Below are 19,918 nucleotides of genomic sequence, written 5' to 3' on the forward strand. Positions count from 1 at the left end.
TTATCTGATTTATAAGATTTAAATTATCATCTGCATTTTGCAGATAAGGAAACCAACACAGAGGTTAATTAACTTGCCTAGGTCACCTGCGCCCTAAGTGATAGCCCTGCCACCAGGACAGAGTGGGTAAAAGCCCTTCCCTGCTCAAGGGGCCTGAGAGCTAGCTCTTCTAGTGAGTTCTTCAAAGAATGGTGGGTTACTTTTCAGTGAGTAAAATTCGAATGTTCTTTGATTCTCCCAGAAGCAGTCTGACCAGAGACCAGGAATCAGAAAGGACTTGTAGATATGTGTGCCTTGTGTTTAGACCTGTAACTTAGTTGAGTTCCTTCTTTCCCAGGGTGACCTCCGGCGGATGTGGTCTGAGCCATTCCACTCCAAGTCCAGCAGCTCCCGATTCCTGGAAGTATGATGGATCACAGAGAGTGACCAGAGTGGCCTCTTTGTCCTTTTCTGTCAACGCGTGGTTTTGTTTCCTCTTAGAGCTGGCCTGGTACTCGGAGACATACCTGTCTAAGGACTGACGTGTGACCGGATTTTGCATTTGCAGGAGCGAGGTGCTGGAGCCCTGCGTGGTTTCCTCTCTCCCTGCTGTTGGAGAGGTGCAACCCCCCTCCTGGAGTGACAGGCCCTCCCCAGCGCTCCGTCCTCCACTGTTTTTATGGATCTGCACCAGACTGTTACCTGTGGGGGATGGAGACGTGACTGTTTAAAACTGATGACCAAGAGTCGTTCTATATCTTTTGAACACTAAAATGATGAAAAACATTAGCAAATTTGTTTCTTCAGTGAACCCTCAAGAACTTTGGGACCAGTTTCCTATGGGGGACTCAGTTTCAGAGAACTAAGACAGAAGCTCTTCTGTCGTTATATTCCTCTTTCCTTTTTTTGGATTTATTAAATATTTTCTGTGGTGTGAAGTGACTTATTAAATCCACAGACATTGAGTGACTTCTTACAACATACACATAAGAATTTGTTGTAATGAGTTCATGTCCACCCAGATATCGTGTTGGCAGTGAACGAGGGCACGGTTTTTATACCTACATACATACACACACATGCACATAAATATATATGAATAAACAAAAATTAAAACCTGCTAAGATCATGCTGTGTAGCAGACAGGGGCTTGCTGTAATTTTTAGCATGTAGAGCAGTTCACTCTGGCTTCCTTGTATATGGATAAGCTGCTGTCTTTCCCTCGACAACTGAACGTGCAGTTAAAAACCAGTATAGTATTTGTACTGATATACTCATGGACTTTAGGGGACTGTCATTTGGTTTTGATCAGTGTAGCAAATTAGGGATGAAAAGTTAAAACTTTTTGGCCCTTTTTTTTTGTTTTTACAGGCTTCTCCCTTGCAGGGTTTTTGGTAATTTCTTCTTGAACCAATGCATGTATTATAGCAGCAGGTGTCTTTGTGCTTTCGGATCATAGTAATGTACTACTTGTAAATACATTTTTCTATTTTCTATTTTTTTGTATTTTTTTTTTTTTGGCATTTTTGTTTCATTGGTGTGCTGTATTTTCCATGCCCTCACTCCTTTAAGAAAAAAAAAGGAAAAAAGCAACATGATCCTGTCCTTGCTGTTGTGATTATAGTCTGGGCTTACCTGTGGTGACAGCTGGGTATTGGGGACAGATGTCAAACACTCCCCGAGATGGGCCCTGCGTTCCAGGAGTCATGGGATGAGCAAGCTGCCATGACCCTTAGACTGACTGTGTGCCGTGGCCTCTGCTGGAGGGCCGTGTCCTGGCGGTCCCTCGTGTGAGTATGTCCGCTTGCCTTTGTCGAAGCAGCCACAGCTGCAAGATCGTCTGTTGTTTGGAGGCAGAGAGAAACCTGGGATGGGCCTGCACACCTGAGAGCAGGGGTCGGAGAAGGGCCTGCATGTCCTGGTTTCTTCCTGAAGCAGGTGACCCTCCCCCTGTCCAGCATAGCGACTGCACGCTGGGAGGGGTGGTGGGCGGAGCTTGGAAGTGGGGAGCCCCAGGTGGACAGGACGCCGCGCTCCTCCCTCATGTGTTCAGATCCTGTTGTGGGCTGGTGGTTTTGTTGGTTTGGTTTTTTGGTTTTTTTAAACAAATGACTCCTTTCTAGCTTTTGTTACCTTATCCTCACTTTTGGTTGTTGGTACCAAATAGAGCTCCCGTCACCTCCTGCCTGCTCTGCCTGTTCAGGGGACTGACAGGAAGCCCCTGTCGGTCTCTAGTAGACCGGGTCCCTTGCAGCTCTGGTTCTTCCTACAACGTCAGAGAACGGAGGCTTCTGCTGGCCACACAACTCAAAACAGCCTCCAGGTTTGGTGAAGACCAGAAGTACACCCCTGTACCCCCTGCTTAGCGGCTGTACTTGAGCCCTGCAGGATGCTAACGGCTCAACGGGGCAGGGGGTGGAGGGACTCTTCCAGAACGACTCTGATTAAGGGTAAGTGCCAATAACAGTTAAAAATAATGTCCTGGCAGTTTGTCATTTTAATTTTTCTGACTATTCATAAATACTCAAAAATAAAATATTTCTAACTTTTCATTACAAAATTAATTCCAGACAGAAGGAATGTTCAGTTTTTGTCATCCTCACTTCTGTGTGGGTTTAGAGCTGAAAATACGCACACATGACTCCTGAATGTAATTTGGATTCCAGTTCTAGTCTTCAAAGCCCTTAAAACTTTGGCAGAGGAACTGCAAACACCCCTTTTGTTTTAAATTAAGGACAGCAGACACACTGGACTTCGTCCGGTTGTGACGTGCAGTGCTCTCCTGACCGGCAAAGGTTGAGGGGAGCTGCGGTTAAAGCACGTGCTTTTAGTTTCTCCTTACAGCCTCCCTCTCGCCTCTCTGCCCTGCCTGGTATGTTTACCTCCTCATCTTACTTTTCCCGGTTTCTCAGATTCTCTGGAGTTTGGGGGTTTTCTATCTAAGAAGTCTTTTGCATTAGGAAAGGCATCTTGACAAAGTTCCAGCATAGACCCACACCCTCCCTCCCTGGTCTGAGGATCTTCTTCCCACAAAGAGTCTGCATGTTGGAATTCTCACTTATTTACAGTAACTTTCTTCTTACTAATGTGAGCTAATGGAGATAGGACAGCAAAATTTACCCAAAGCCTAGCATGTTCCATCACAATTAATTACCGCTTATGCCTCTTCTGAATGAGACAGCCACACAGCTCCCTGTGTGAGACCAGTTCAAACTGGGGGAGCTTGGGTTGGGGGTAGGGGGGTGTGAGTTGCCTTTGCGGCATGCCAGCACAGGCCTTAGGCAGGTAAGTCATGTTACTCAGGAGAAAAACAGTTTTTCTGTTTTCTAAGGGTGGAGGGAAGGGAGTCCTGTTTTGCCAATAAAGTGTTAAAAATAGAATCTGCCGTGTCTGCAGAGCAGCTGTCACATTACTGCCGACCAGCTCCAGTGCTGTATGTCAATGTGTGTGTTTCATAAAGCTTAACATTTACGTCAGCGCCTCAGAACGTGGCAGTTTTCTGCACGTGTGAGTATCAGCTGTGCGGTTCTCCACAGCAGCAGCACAGGCTCAGAGGGAAGCAGCCCGTTCTGCTTTTGGTCTTCCAGTGCATTCTGGCCCGGGCAACTTCCTGCCTTCACTCAGTCCCATTTCTTTAGCAATTTCCAGCAATGAAATCTCTGCAAGCTCCCCGGCTCCTGACGCAGGTGTCAGCCTTGCCGCAGGAGTTTGTACTGAAGAGCCGCAATTCTACTCATAGAACTTGGGCCCTTCCCTTTTCTGGGACGGATGAGCCAGGTAAGAGTTGTTTATTTGTTTTTTGGGGGGCGTTTTAAAACATTATTACTATCTTTTAGGGGAGAGGTAGTTAGGTTTACTTACTTATAGAGGAGGTACTGGGGATTGAACCCAGGACCTTGTGCATGCTAAGCATGTGCTCTACCACTTGAGCTCTACCCTCCGCCCTGTTTGTTTTTAATCCAGAAATTATTTCCATTCCTACACAATTTGCAGGCTGTTTTCTACTTGCAAGACTTAAACGCTTAACTTTGGGTTCAGACTCCAACTTCTCATGTGTGTGGAGAGGAGCCTCTCCCAGGACAGTACTTTTTCCCACTCCTTGTGGCTGTGTCAAGCCACAATCTGTTTCCTCCTCCACCTTTCCCTTGGAATTCAAAGCCCTCTTTTTCCCATCCATCTGAGGTAACTCAGTCACGTTCCAGCCTAAGCTGTTTGGCACTGGGTGCTCCTGGAACAAAACCAGACATCCTGATCCCTGCCCTTGTGGTCTAAGGCAGGCCTGTTCCAGCTGGCGTGGCCTGTGGGGAAAGTAGGGTGGTGGTCGTCCCCCTGCGAGGTTACTCAGCCCCGCAGCACAGAGCAACAACCCACAGCTTTCTGTGTGCGACGCTGGGCCTAGTGGCAAACAGCAAAGGCGAGGCTGGGCACACTTCGTAGGACTCGACGAGTCTTGCCAGGGGAAGGTTAAAAGCAGGTTCGTAAGTGTTGTGGGCACACGACGAGGCAGCCAGTCGGTGGCATGGTGATACGCGCGAGTTGGTAAAAGAATTTACCAGAGATTAAGTATAAGAATAGAAAGGAGTTTATTAGGGTACACCGTCATAAGGAACAGCAGGCCAGACAGACAAGGAGTGCGTGTGTGAGCGCTGCAGGCCAGTTGTTGGGGTGTTTTGTAAGGTCAGGTCACAAGGTGCCTGATCGGCTTGTGTACAAGTGTGATTGGTTGTAGGTGAGGAAAGAGGCTTAGGGTCTGTCAAGGGCCTTGGGGTTTACTCTGATAAGGTGGGCATTACCTGGGGCAATTAGTTTATTGGGGGAAACATGCCCAGTAAAGAATGTACTTTACCTGTTGAGGGATCACATAGATCTGAGCCCAAGAATGGGAGTCATTGGACTTTGAAGGACATGTGTGGGCCCAACAATAAGTGCTCCTTTTTCCTGTACCATTGGTGCAGCTGAAGCCCAGTGCTCCTGATGGACACAGGCCAGCACTGGGCCAGACGTACCAATGACAGCTGAGAGCAGCGCCAGGCATGGTTCGGAAGCCTGACTTTAAAGCCAGCAGTTAGCAGGCACTTCGTCAGGGTCCCGCGGCCCGTTGTGAAGTTTGAACTGGATGCAGCTGGAGCAGTGACCCCTCCACTGTCCTGTGGAGATCTTGGGTATCTGAGTTATGAAAGATTCACGTGGAAGAGGCAGGCTTTGTTACGGTTCTGATGTAGTCAAAACGGATGTGGGGCTTGAGGAGGGCCGTGTCCCAGGTCTCAGTGGGGCCCCTGGGACGTGCCCTGCCAGGTATGGGTCCTTGGCTTTGTGCAGAAAAGAATTCAAGAGCGAGCCCCAGTTGAGTAAAGGTAGATTTATTTAGAGAGATACATACTGCATAGAGTGTAGGCTGTTTCAAAAGGCAAGAGAAAGGCCACGAGGTGTGTGGGTTGGGTGCTCAGGCTCAAGTAAAACTAGGTACACACTCCACAGACAGGGTGCAGGCCGTCTCCAAAGAGGGAGCAAGAGAGAGGTGACCACAGGGCGTGATGTTGCCAGTTTTTATTGGCTTGGTAGCTTCACATGCCTATAAGTGGGAGGACCATTCCAACTACCCTCGGGAAGGGGCTGGGATTCCCAGGAATTTGGGCCACCGCCCACTCTTTGACCTTTTGTGGTTAGCCTTGGGACAGTCACGGTGCCTGTGGGCGTGTTATTTATCATGTTAATATGTTACTGTGAGCACACAATGAAGCTCAAGGTCTACCTGAAGTCAAACCTCCTGGCCACGTTAACCCTCAAGGCTTACCGTTAACCCTCAAGGCCTACCGGGAGTTGAATCTTCTGCCGTCCTGGTGTCAGTTGCCTTCCTTCCTTGAATGCTGCCCTCTGCCCTCTGCCCTCCTGTCTGAGTTCCTTTTGTTTGGATTCTGCCCAGTTTAAGTTCCAAGAAATCTGTCCCCTATTGGGTCAAGCCTGTAAAACCTGCCACTGTTACTGAAAAATCAGCCTCTAAACCCTGAAAAGTGAATTCAAACTTAGAGGCAGAGTTTTGGGAGCAAAGAAAACAGTGGCTTTCTTGCTTTGCCCGGCAAAGGCAGTCACAGCAGGCTGCTGCCTTAAAGACTGTGAGCCCAAGCTGGGGTTGGGGTCCTGAGGGTTTATAGACAAACTGGATGGAACAGAAAAGGCGGTAACAATCAGGGCACTTTATAGGGTGCTGTATTCCTCTTAACCTCAGTGAATCTGCAGGAGGAACTCTGGAGGGTCTGTCCACTCTTCTGAGATTATCAGCCTGTTACCTCCTTCCTGGAGCCCAGCCTCTGGGTTAGTTACTCTCAGCACAGAATGAATCAGCACAGTTTCCCATCGGGAAGTCAGCTTATTAGTTTGCTTTGTGCTCCTTCAAATCCCCGCTGTTGGTTAAATTTTTTCCATTTCTATGGAAATAGGGAAACGGGCGTTGTTCTCCTCTGGCTGCTTCCTTCTGGACTGGGGCGTCATCTGGGGCACCCGAAAACCAGTCGGAGACTTTGACACTCACCTCTGGTACACAGGCCTCTGCATCTCCTTTGCTCTGAATTTGAGATCTCGTATCATTTAAAAGTAAGGTAACATTTCTAGACTCATCAGGTATAAAAGTACAACAGGTAGGCAGTGTGAATCCCAGTACAAGTTCCCTCTTGGGAGGCAGAGTGAAATACCCGAGGCCATTTGGTTTTGCAGTGCTGCCTTCCTCCTCAGACCTTAGTGTTCAGCAGAGAGAGGCTCCCTTAGGGAGGCTGCCACTTAAAGCCTCTCGCATTAAAGAGACTTTGATGTTGTGATCGCCCAGGTACCCCCAATATAGGAATGGTGGTCTTGCTTAAAGAGGCTAACTTACAATTTAGAACAGAGTAGGTGGCTAAGAAATTCACCAACTGAGACCCCACAGTTAGTTGTACCCAGAGCTCCTGTGAAGCTCCAGTTACTGGGGTCTCTAACACTGCCAGGAACCCTGTGTTCCCTTTACTTACTGTCATCATTCATTTTATCTCTGAGTTACCATGACCTCTCGGGAAGTCTTGTTGCTTTGGGAAGACTGTTGTGGGACACAACGGGGTGGCAGGGTCAGTGAGCCAGTGACACACAGGTTGGTAAAAGAATGTACCAGAGATAAAGTATGGGAATAGAAGGGAGTTTATTAGGGTGCACTGCCACAGACAATGGCGGGCCACACAGATGACCAGTGTCTGTGTGAGCACTGAGGGCCAGTTATTGGAGAGTTTTATAAGGTAGGGAGGGTCACAAGGTGCCTGACTGGCTTGTGCACAAGTCGCTGATTGGTTGTAGGTGAGATAAGAGGTTTTGACTCTGATAAGGTAGGCATTACCTGGGGCTGTTAGTTTGTTAAGGGAAACACACCCAGCAAAGAATGCCAGACATCTGAGAGCCCAGAAATGGGGATGATGGAACTTTGAATGACATCACCCAACAGAGACTTAAAGCCAAGTAGCCAGTTGTCTAATGCCAACTTTTGATGTGGTATTTACATATACATAATAGGAGCTATGACTACTACAGTAAGTTTTTTCTGTTTTCTATTAATATCTGATCTAAAGGAATTTCATTGTCTAGAAACTTAATGATTACAAGAAAACTTAAAGCCAAAAGGTTGCAACTACAAGTTGCCAGCAGACACTGCTTTGAGAAGGGCTGGTGGTGTCCCAAGTTTGACACAGCTCAGAAAACTCAAGTTCTCAGCGATACACACACGTGTCTGAAATCACACCTGCAATGGTTACCTAGTTTTACCTTGGATGTCTGAACTAGTTATTCCATTTTGATTTTCAAATGCATTTCTCTCCTTAATGGCCAGAGCAGATGTCAATAGTAATGATTTTATGGGTTTTCTAGTGCTAACTAAAAATTGGCACCTACCATCTACCTCTGCTTGGATTGACTCATGAGCTGCTGCAGCTTTCAGCACTCCCTGAAAGGAGTTAGGATGGAGGTCAGGAATAAGGCGCCCTGTGCTCTAGGAAAACTGGCTGAACAGGCCTTCAGAGAGTTGGATATTTTGAGGAGAAGGGTTTGTAAGCCCAAATTCTTGTGTCTCCTTGTATCTAGAAAATCACTAAAATCATTAACATTGACATCTGCTCCTCATGACTAGCAGCAAGCCTCTGCCCAAATGTGTGCTTGACTGCATGTACCCCACTTCACTGTAATCATACTTAATACTGACTTTCCCCCGCCTCTCTCAAACAGTTTCTCACAGCTATCTGAGATGCTGTCTCCCGGGCTATAGTCCTCATTTTGCCCCAAATAAAACTTAACCCACAACTCTCACGTTGTGTTACTTTATTTCAGTTGATAGTTTTGGCGACCCCACGAAGGGTCCCAGAGCAGACTTCTCCTTCACCTGAACTCTACAAGGAACCGGAGCCTTGGTACCAGCAAAGGCCCTTTGTGCCCATCCCCCTCTCCTCAGGGAATCCTGACGAATTTGGGTGAGTCTCTTCTGGTTCTTGGATCTCCCATGCTTGATGATCCTGAGTTTTATTGGGCAGTGTATCCAGGTACCTCGCCCTCCAGTTGAGAGATACTGGGGAGAAATACCCACCCAGTGGAGATGTCCTGGGTGGGGCTGGTTGAAAGATACCAGGGTCTGGACTGAGTGGTTAGGTAAGAGGCTGAGCTGACACTTTTTCTCAGTTTGGCTACCTGAATAGAATTTGCCAGGGATAAAAGTGAAATTTTATCCCTAACAAATTCAACTGAAAAATGAGAAATAGAGTTTTTCAAACAGAAATGAGGGGTGTCAGAAAACCAACCTCCAACTAACACCCCAGCCAGATTGATATACAGAGCTCATACTCGCAAGTACCTCCTTAATTGGGGAAATTCTACTAAAGGAGATCTCAATCTAAAATGGCCAAATTGGGGTTCTTTTGACACTCCAAAATTGATGTTTTTGTGTACATAGTTAGAAAAGGCGGGCCATAAAATCAAATAGACTGAATGGAATGCTTATTTGGTATTTAGAAGCTTCTAAAAGAGAAAATGATAAAGTAACTTCTTTGCAGGAAACCAAGAAATTGCTTGAAACTGTACCAGAACTAAAAAAAAGGCCTCTAGCCCTGACACACTCTCCCTCTGCTCCCCCTGCGTGTCCTCTCCTATCTGAATTGCCTGGTCCAGACACTGTCTCTTTTTCTCTTGCGTCTCTTCCACCTCCTGCTGTTCCCTCTCCCCTGGTGAAGGAGGATAAAAAATCAGAAGTGATGATAGCTCCCTTTAAGGAGAAACTTACTACAGGGGGAGGTGAACTGTCCTCAGTGCTTATGTACACACCCTGGGCCCAAGCTGAAGTTAGAGCCTTGGCTAAGGAATTTCCCAGTCCAAGTCAGGATCTATTGGGATTTGCTAAGGAGTTTAAGTTAACCCATCGGGAACCTACAAGCCTGGGTTTTCAGATCTATATCGATTTCTGAAAGCAGAGCAAGGGAATGGACAGAGAAAGCAGATTGGAAACTACCTCTAACGGACTTTGAATTCCATAGTCCACAGGCTCACACTTAAATGCAAGAAATTAGCTCAAAAATTACTTAAACATATCCCAGAGCTTTTTCCAGAAACCGTAGATTGGACAAAGATTCAGCAGTGCAAGCAAAGACCCGATGAACCAATTCCAGACTATTATGAAAGGTTTGAAAATACCTTTAAGCGATATTCTGGCTTGACACCTGAATATTCTCTAATCACCAAAATGATCCTTTAATTAACTGCCTTTTTAGAACGCTTAGATGAGGAATTGACTACTCTAGTCAAAAGACAATCTAGGTTGGTCCGCATTACCTACAAACGCCCTTGTTACACCGGCTGACCAACTTTTCAGGACCATTAAAAAGAAAGAAAGGGAATATCCACAAAAATCATGAACATCAAGTATTCAATGCCAGTTGAAGTTTAACCGATCCCTGTGCAATCCACAACTGATAGAGAAAACCGAAGTTTACTTTTACTGCAGAAAACCAGGGCATCAGAAGATGAATTGTAAGTTAAGAAGGCAGAAGCCTAGAAGGAAAACTGGATTTTAGACCAGAATTACGAGTTAAACAAGAATAGGGCTGGGGAGTCTTTCCCCTTCTCTCTGACACCCTAGGAGAAGTAGAAATGGTTCTACAAGGAAAAATAATTAAAGCCCTGATAGCTACAGGGGCCACCTTTTCAGTTTTGAACCCTACCAAAATTAAAGGACCTCTGCCTCAGAGTATTCCTCAGTACAGAGGGTAAGGGTTTCTAATGCAGCTACTAAGGCTTTTAAATCATTACCTGTAGAATTCTACTTAGGGGAACATAAAGGAAGGTACCCCTTTTTTGTATAGAAAAGGGCTCCCGTTAACCTGATAGGCAGAGATCTATTGGAAACTTATGAAGCCCGTATTTCCTTCACTCTTAAGGGAGAAATGTTTCTAGATCTGAAGGACCAATGAGATTTCCTTCACCATATAAAGTTCGTGACTCCTAATGAGGATGATGCTGAACAAGACAAGTTGCTAGGCTTAGTACTTAAACAATTATGAGGACTTGATTCTGCTGACATTGGAAGAATACATTCTGCATCACTCATTAAAATATTTGTCATTCTGTAGTACCAGACCCCCATACCTTATTGTCCATATTCCTAAAAACAGTAACTTCTTTACGCCTTTACTTGGACTGAGAGGCGATATACGTGGACTGTTGTGCCACAGGGCAATACTGAAAGCCGCACTTCTCCCAGATACTAAAAGCAGACCTAGACAATGTTTTCAGAATTCTGACACTTGAGGGACCAGGTCCTTCTAGGAGAACTTGCTTTTTTTACCCTGTGGCTTAGGACCAAGGCTCTCAGGAATATTTATTTTATCCAGACCATCTCTAATTCCTGAGACTGCAGAAAGAGAAAAAGGCGGCTTTTTAAATTTAGCCTATTCCAGCTGTGAAGACTAGTGAGTTTTATGTTGCAGTGCCTGACCTCTTGACCAAGTTTATAAAGTGGAGCTATGGGATCTCTGGTTGTATCTGTCTGGATGTCCATATGTCTATGTGTGTGTTTACCTTTGAATGGTATTATGAAAATTAATTTGTAAATGAGCTCTACTTGGTTGCCCTAGAGAAAATTAAGTGTTTATATAAATTCTTTTATAGAAATATAAAAGGAAACTGGCCAGAATGAACTTCAGGTTCATGTGAACTGGGAAACTATGCAATATTAAATCAATACCCGTATTAAAGTTTGCTGACTTAATTAATATAGATATGTCTTTCTAGTCATCAACATTAAGTATAACACCTTTGTTGTACCTAGGTTTAGTAGAAGTCAAATAAGATCTTACTATATGTTGCAAATTTGTCAGCAAGAAAAATAACAATATTGTGAAATTTTTAAAAGTAAGTTGAATGCAAATGAGATAAGAGCCTTTGGATGAATTCTTTAGGAGTAATATATTTTAGAGATGTCTACTTCAATATAATTTCTCTAGATATTTACTAACTTGAAATTTTAGAGTTGTGCTAAATTAAGTTAAATGACGGAAGTTTATTGAATAGTTAGGTTATTCCCAAACATAGTATTGGCTTCCGTTTGCAGAGAAACTAAAGGTATCTAGGAATATTACTATGTTTAGTGCCAAAATGAGATATTTTCTATAAGAAAACTTGTTTAGAAATTTCTTGATATTTGTTTGCCAGCCAACAGAATACTAATGTAAAAAACAGTTCATAATTGCTTACTTAGTTTTCGTTAAAAATCTCAATTTCTAAGAGTTGAGGATCCTATTTAAAAAATTTAAAGCTACTAGGAAAAATAAACATTTCAGTATACAGTAGGAAAGTAGGATATGTGATTCAGTAAAGAAGTTACGAGGAATGGAACTGCATTTTGTTAAGGGAAAGTAAAAGTAGGTTTATCCTTTAGCTGGTTGTTTCCAGATGGAGAAAAATAAGGAACAAACTAATATGGATACAGAAAGTAATGAAAGGTTTGTGGAAAAGGAACCCTAAGAAGAGAGCTTTGTGCATCATCAGGATTGGTTACATTTAGATTTAATTTAAATAAGTAAATGGATTTGGTTGTTAAAAGTAAGCTGGTGCAAACCTTGAATTTAGTTTTTCTCTGTTATCAAAAATGGATCAACATTTTATGAAAAATTTGTCCTCTTATCACAGAATATAATGTTTCTTTTACCTTTAATCATAAACCTGTTACAGCTTTCCATATTTGCCTTTGAAATGTTTATCACTTTGGCTAAGGGAATAAGTATTGTTTCACAATGATCTATGAGCCCATCTGACCAAGTGTTTTAAAGCCTTTTTGATATTTTTTTTTTTAAACAAATTTCCCATATCAAATTTTAATAAAGCTTCTTTGACCTCTGGCTAACTTTCAGGGTGCTTCCCCTGCAACATCCCCAAAAGAGATATTAAACTAATTTGGTTCATTTGGTATGTTAAATTGCATGGGAGGTATTGTCAAATAAGTAATCTTCTTAAGTTATATTAGGAAAAATGTTACTAATATATATATTCTAAAAATTATGGAATTCTTTGAAAAGACGTCTGATATATGCTGGCAAAATGCTATCAATCATAGTTCTAGCTTTTATCTTAAAATATTGTATGTCACAGCAGTACCCAAGTTTGTCAGTTGCATTTTAATAAGGTTTTTTAACTGTGCCTTAAGTTTTTTATCATTCATAGATATGGTTTACTCTGTTGCCTTTGCAAAATGCCTCCTCTTCAAGAATGTTTATAGAAAAGACTTCTTTAATAAGCACAATCTGTGTTAACTTTCAGACCATAATGTTGAACTGAGTAAGAAATTAAAGAATTCTAATAGAAACCTGATGGGTTCATAAAACTGTTAACAAAAAGGATTAGTTACATAGGACTGAGTGAACTGGTAAATAATGGTTGTAATTTTTATGATTCCTGTCTGAAACACTACTGGCTTTTTTTTTTTTTAACTGGTTTTAATCTCTGTTTTCCAGATACTTAAAAAAAAAACAAAAAACCTTCTCCTTAAGCTAATTATGATCCACAGCAATTTGGTAAATTATACCTATGTAAGCCAACTTGGAATAGTTATCTTTTCTCTCTTAGGTTCCTAGTGGCTTTATCAGATAAGTTAGGAAGACCACCTCCTAACAGGTATAGGAATCTCAAGGTATTTTGGGGACCTCGAAAAGAGAAGAATGTACCTAAGTCTGTAAGGCAAAATCTGTGACAAGCCCTTGACATGGCTTTCCTGGCCCTAGGAGACCATATTAAAATTTCAGCCTGAGACACCTTATGAAAAGTTGTGGCACAGCCAATTTAAAAAAGCCTAGACGATCACATAATCAGACTTAATTTGCAGACAGATTAATCTTGATTTGGCTACATTTGATAAAAATGAGGGTAACTTTAGAGAGGAAAAATTATATTTCAGTGAATATTAAATTCTAGTTTTGTTAATGGAGGTCTGCATTTATGGCCTAAGACTCATTTGCTGTTTTGTTATAGAATTATTAAAAGGACACTCTAAGTTTGTTTCTGAAGCTCATCTCATAAATCTCTTTGGATGAAGATCCAATGCCCCAGGACCTGCAACCAGAAGATTATGCATACTGGAAGAGACACAATTTAAGGACTGTCTCCAGCCTAGATGGAAGGAGCTTTGTCAGGTACTCTTACTTAACTAGCTTACGCACAGTGAAATTGAAGGAACTGACTCTTGGATTAATATTCCCACTTACAAAGGGCCTCTGCAGTAGCCAGTTTCTTTTATATTTCTGAGTATTTATATAAGCATTTAATTTCCTTTAAGTCAATTAAATAGAGCTCTTTTACAAATCAGTTTTGTCAATACCATGCATCTGTGACACGCAAAGCACAGAGACCTCATAGTTCTCATTCCAAAATGTGAGCCACGGATTGGGTACGTAACATAAAACCCAACATCTAACCCATCAGTTAGAAGAGTTTGGATTCAAATTGGGTTTCTGGCAGATGGAACAAATCAAAGTTGCCTGTCTAGACGGCTAAACATTTTTACTAATTTCTATGGAAGACATTTAAGATTTCTATTTGTCCTCGACAAGCCAAGTTCCAAATTACCTACCCACTTTCTCAAAATTTGCATTTTAAAAAGATGGCAGAGACAAGGAGAAGACCAGGTAGAATATTTGCATTTCAAAGGCATAGAAAGGTACATTCTTCCTAGATGACTTTGTTCCCTTGAGGCCAGAAAAAAGGCTTTATTTTCCCTCAATACTTAAAAGTCTGTTAAGTAGGGGAGGTTTTTCTGTTTATTTTTCTTTTCCCTCAAAAAATTGGGTGGTCCTTGGTATCAAAGGACTGACACACCTATTCCAGCATGTTGGACAGTTTTACTTCCCCTCCCCCCAAATTCCTGTCAGGCTCTCAGTATCAGCGGTGGTCAGCTTAGTCAGACCAGTGCCCTCTCATTTTGGTAATCCATGTACAGACTCTTCTGAGGATCCTCCCTGGGTATAAAAAGTTCTCTTAACTGTGGCTCTCAGTTCAAGCCTTTGATCTGAAGAGGCTTGCCTATAACCTCACATGCTCCCATGTAATAGCACCTTCTGAGTAGAAAGGCAGTTCAGAAGAGTACTAGAATGAGTACTGAAAGGGTAGAGGGGAGCAGTGTTCACATTTCAGGCACCTCATATAGCATGGGTTCCAACAGCCTCCCACCGCAGGCCTTCCAGGAGGCTACGCTGGGCTTGAGGCCTCCGGGGACTTCCGCGTGCCAGTTACGTTAGGGGCGGTAGTTTAAGAGCTCTCTGAAATTAACAGTTTGGATGCTTCTCCAGTTCAAAGGCTCCATGGAGTTAGCCTTACAAATATTTTTCCCTGCTAATCTAATTTTAGAATAAAAGAAAAACACCACTGTTGTTTCCAGTAAACTGCAAGCACAGAAGACTGCTAGTTTTAACTAAGTGCTCAAAATTTAGTTTTGGGGTGTCAAAAGAACCCCAACTTGGCCATTCAGTACTTACAAACATGTATAAGCAATGAACCATTCAAGGGCCATTCTCCTAAGTGATCGTACAACTAAAATCTTTCCAGTCAGACAGACTTCGGCCAAAAGGGCCCTGTGGTGGAACAGAACCAGAAATTCCCATTTTACAAGACAGAAGGGCGATCACAAAACATGAGACACAAGATCCAAAGCTCACACGGCCATACGCACAAAACACAAACAGATCCAAGGGACCGTCTGATAGAATTGAAACGGTGCCACCCATTTTGTCAATTTATGCACACATCTACACGCAGAAAACTTCAAAGGACTCGTACAGATTCAAAACTTACTGGTAGCTAGAAGCACTAGACCAAAATTTCAGATCACAGAGGCAGGCTTTACAGATAACAGATTACAGAAGACAAATGCCAGCAGGAATTCAAAACACAAGTACAGATTCCAAGGGGCTTCCAAGTTCTCTAAGCCCATGACCTCCTATCCAGTTGGCACCTATTCAGTCAGGAGTCGCTTTCAAAGAAGGCGATCCCAACAGATGGGGATTTTTCAGCCTGCCAGGTGAATCCCCAGGTAGGGTCAAGGGGCCTCAGTCATCACTGGGAAACGCCCCCTAGTCTGGGCCGAGGAGTCGCTGTAGTCCTAACAGTGGTCTTTTCTCTCCCAAAGATGCGTCAGAGTCAAAGGTCCAGGCTGGGGCCGGAAAGCAGAAGGAAGAAGTCCCCAGAGCAAAGAGATTCCAGCGGCTGCTGGGGCTTGATCTGTCCTGTTCCTGTTTCCCCACTCCGGCGCGGCAGACCCTGGGGGCTCAGGCAGAAATGCCCTTCTTAGAAAAGAAGAGGGGCCCAAGGTTTGTTACTGAAAAATCAGTCTGTACCCGGAAAAGCGAATTCAAACTTAAGAGGCAGAGTTTTGGGAGCAAAGAAAATAGCAGCTTTCTTGCTTTGCCCGGCGAAGGGAGTCACAGCAGGCTGCTGCCTTAAAGACTGTGAGCCCAAGCTGGGGTTGGGGTCCTGAGAGTTTATAGACAAACTGGATGGAACAGAAAAGGCGGTAACAATCAGGGCGTTTTATAGGGTGCTGTATTCCTCTTAACCTCAGTGAATCTTCAAGAGGAACTCTCTCCTTCCTGGAGCATAGCCTCTGGGTTAAAGTTACTCTCAGTAAGGAGTGAATCAGCAAGCTATTCCTCATCAGGGAAGTTAGACTGCTTTATGCTCCTGTGCCACTGGTTCACAGGCAAACAGAGGCCCTGCGGGGGCCCTGAAATAGGGCAGCCCCTGAGCTCGCTCCAGTCCCCACTGAGTCCTGGGCTCTCACTTGCCCTAAAGAAGACCGAGGAGTGGCAGCCAGTTAGGGAGAGGAAGCCCGACTTGAGACTAGGAGTCGCGAGCTGGGCCAGGTGTTGTGCCACAGACTTTGGCCTTGTGAGGAATGGAAGACAGGCAGGAAGTGGGTGTGCAGAGGGCAACAAGGTGGCCCCTGGCCAGCATTCCAGCCTCAGGATGCTGAGTGCCAAAACTTGCTACCACATCAGATGCAGAAGGTGGGGACCAGAAGGTGACTCTGGCTTTTGACCTCAACAGTTAATTGCTACAACTGAGATAAGGAAAAGATAAGAGTTCTGTTCTAGCCAGTGGAGTAACTAAAGCTAAAAAATTCGGATGAAGGCACAGAAGTGGTATTTAAAGGCTTGAGCAACATACAAGATGTTCTTAGCAGTGAGGGGAACTGTGTGTTAAGGCACCTGCCAGCACATAGCCCTCTCACAGCCCCATGTGACCTTGCCTTAGAGCCCCTCTGAGCCTTGGTTTCTTAATCTGGAATGGGAATAAAGATGCCTTATTTAAAGTATTAAATGAATTTTAGGCACTGTTCAGGATTGTTGAGTTTTCATGTTCTCCACAGACAATTTACCAGTCTTCATGGAGTTAAAATACAATTAAAATACTCATTTAAACATATATACACTTTCTTACTTTATTGTACTATATAGCTCTGATGCTTATTCTGAGGGAAAAGGTAACTGCTACACTGTAAAACTACCCTCTCGGTCATTGTGAACCTGTGTTCCCAAATCTGAAAGCTTTTCTTGAACACTCTTGGAACAAAAGACTCAATGGCTACTCCCTCACACCATACACAGAAATAAACTTGAAAATTGCTTAAAGGCTTAAACATAAGACAAGACACTATAAACCTCTTAGAAGAAAACATAGGCAAAATATTACCTGACATAAATCTCAGCAGTGTTCTCCTAGGGCAGGCTACCCAGGCAATAGAAATAAAAGCAAAAATAAACAAATGGGACCTAATTAAACTTACAAGCTTTTGCACAGCAAAGGAAACCATAAGCAAAACGACAACCTATGGAATGGGAGAAAATATTTGCAAATGATGCAACTGGCAAAGGCTTAACTTCCAGAATACATAAACAGCCCATACAACTTAATAAGAAAAAAACAAACAACCCAGTCCAAAAATGGGCAGAAGACCTAAACAAGCAATTCTCCAGTGAAGACATATAAATGGCCAATAGGCACATGAAAAGTGCTTGATATTGCTAATTATCAGAGAAATGCAAATCAAAACTACAGTGAGGTATCACCTCACACCAGTCAGAACAGCCATCATTCAAAAGTCCACAAACAGTACATGCTGGAGAGGATGTGGAGAAAAGGGAACCCTCCTATACTGTTGGTGGGAATGCAGTTTGGTGCAGCCATTGTGGAAAACAGTATGGAGATTCCTCAAAAGACTGAAAACAGACATACCCTGTGGTCCCGCAATCCCACTCCTGAGCATATATCCAGAGGGAACCTTAATTCAAAAAGATACGTGCACCCCACATGGAAACAACTTAAATGTCCATCGACAGATGACTGGATAAAGAAGTTGTGGTATACTTATACAATGGAATACTACTCAGCCTAAAAAGGAATAAAATAATGCCATTTGCAGCAACATGGATGGACCTGGAGAATGTCATTCTAAGTGAAGTAAGTCAAAGAGAGATCACTCATATGTGAAATCTTAAAAAAAAAAAATAAAGACACAAACTTATTTACAAAACAAACAGACTCACAGACATAGAAAAACTTACGGTTACCGGGGAGGGAAGGGGTGGGTAGGGATAAGTTAGAAAGGAGTTTGAGATTTGCAGATACTAACTACTATATATAAAATAGAGAAACAACAAGTTCGTGCTGTATAGCACAGGGAACTATATTCAAAATCTTGCAGTAAGTTACAGTGAAAAAGAATATGAAAATGATTATATGTATGTTCCTATATGACTGAAGCATTGTGCTGTACACCAAAAGTTGACACATTGTAAACTGACTATATACACTCCAATTAAAAAAAAAAATATATATATATATATATATATTTTAAATGACTCAGTGGGCCAAACTCTCAGCCTGTTTTCAAATTAAAAGCAGTGCCATTTTAAGCCTCTTGACTCAAGTCAATCCACAAGATAGGAGAGGGACAGGAACCAGACTAGGTCTAGGTGTAGACTTCAACAAAGCATTTGAAAGATTCTCTATCCTCTGGGTCAAGGTGGGGAAATCAAGGCATCAAGCTATCATGAATGAAGTAGATTAATAATGAGCTGAATGACTCTCTTATCCCAATGAGCAAAGGAATGGCCCTAGCCTTTGTCCTCAGCCCCGCCCTGCCCAACATTTCTCTTGATAAATTGTTTGAGGACACAACTGCCAGGTTTAGCACATTTGAGGAGGACGTGAGGCAAGGAGAAAGAACATAACCATGACTCAAAGAGAGCGCCCAGGGCTGGGACAGGGGGTCGAGTCAAGCACAGGGAAGTTTGATGGAGAGAGCCCCTCCCCTGCAAATGAGAGCCACATCCCAGACATCAGCAACAGCCCACAGGAGCCCTCCGAGGTGGGTGCTACCACTGTCCCCAGTTTTACAGAGGAACTCGCCACGCCCCCAGGATCGCCGGCTGGTCAGTGGCAGAGTAAGCTCTAAACACTGGCGGACTGTGTGCCTACCCGCTGCGCTTCCTCCCCATCATGCAGTTACAGATGGCCCCCACCCTCAGGAAACACAGGGAAGTCTTTAAACACTCGGACAGCTCGATGGCCTACTCCTGGCTCCAAAACATTTTCAATCCAGCCACGGCCCAAGGATTGTTACAAGCTCTGCCCTGGTCTTCCCAAATCCAGTGTACATCCCACACTGGGGGCCAGAGTGGTGGTCAGCCATCTCAGACTTTTAATAAAATCTCATGATACGATAATAGGCAGGGCAGATTTTATTATCCATTTTACAGACCAGGAAACAAGTTTCAAGGCCAACTAATTTGTCCCAGGTCTTTCTGCCTCCAGAGCCTGAGCTCATTATCAAAAGGTAGTCACACCCGGGTTTTGTTTGGCTTCAACAAAAGCAGGCAAGTTTAGGTAAACAGGGAAGGACTGTGCAAACACAGTTGAAGTGCGGGACCACTGACCCTATTCGGAGGCAGAGAAGAGCTGGAGTTTGGTTGCCTGAGCCCTGTGCTGACCCAGCCGCCGTCCAGAGGGGCGCGCGGAGACCACCCGACCAGTGATGCTGCAGCAACATGGACCGCTCCTCACTGAGAGGTGCCGCCTCACGGGGGCAGGGGTGCACGCCTCCTAGCAGCCAAACCAACCAGGTTTCAGTGTGAAAGTTAGGAACCCCCCATTACTGTCATTAAAACAACAAACCATAAAATAAATGAGAACAACTCTCAGCTGCTGTTCTGATCGCCAGTAATGGCAGACTGATTCAAATCAATCCTCCTGCTAAAGTGACTTTAAAATGTAGATTAAGTATCTTTGGAAAAGAGATGGATAAGATTCTGCTTCTGCTAACAGTGGAGGAAAGAACTCCTATTCATCCAGCCCTCCCGTAAGCGACAACTATAAATTCTCAACAAAATACAGAAAGCAGCTA

The 19,918-nt window shown here is 43.7% G+C and overlaps 1 protein-coding gene across 3 annotated transcripts in view; it reads left to right on the plus strand.

The window, feature by feature from the left end:
* Window positions 1–16,853, plus strand: part of SPPL3 (signal peptide peptidase like 3) — a 122,327-nt gene extending 105,474 nt beyond the window's left edge. Inside the window, exons 11-14 of one of the 3 annotated variants that reach the window (XR_004316592.1) lie at window positions 338–3,756; window positions 8,317–8,456; window positions 13,495–13,655; window positions 15,644–16,853. Coding sequence is in view for 1 of the 3 variants with exons in the window: in XM_032471541.1 (XP_032327432.1) it covers window positions 338–409 (72 nt within the window). In the remaining 2 variants the exon portion in view is untranslated. Of the gene's footprint in view, window positions 1–337; window positions 8,457–13,494; window positions 13,656–15,643 lie in introns of those variants that run through there. The other 2 variants (XR_004316591.1, XM_032471541.1) reach the window with 2 other exon arrangements.
* Window positions 16,854–19,918: the final 3,065 nt, after the last annotated feature.

Source organism: Camelus ferus, chromosome 32 (genome assembly GCF_009834535.1).
Source record: "Camelus ferus isolate YT-003-E chromosome 32, BCGSAC_Cfer_1.0, whole genome shotgun sequence".
In the NCBI taxonomy this organism is placed as follows: domain Eukaryota; kingdom Metazoa; phylum Chordata; class Mammalia; order Artiodactyla; family Camelidae; genus Camelus; species Camelus ferus.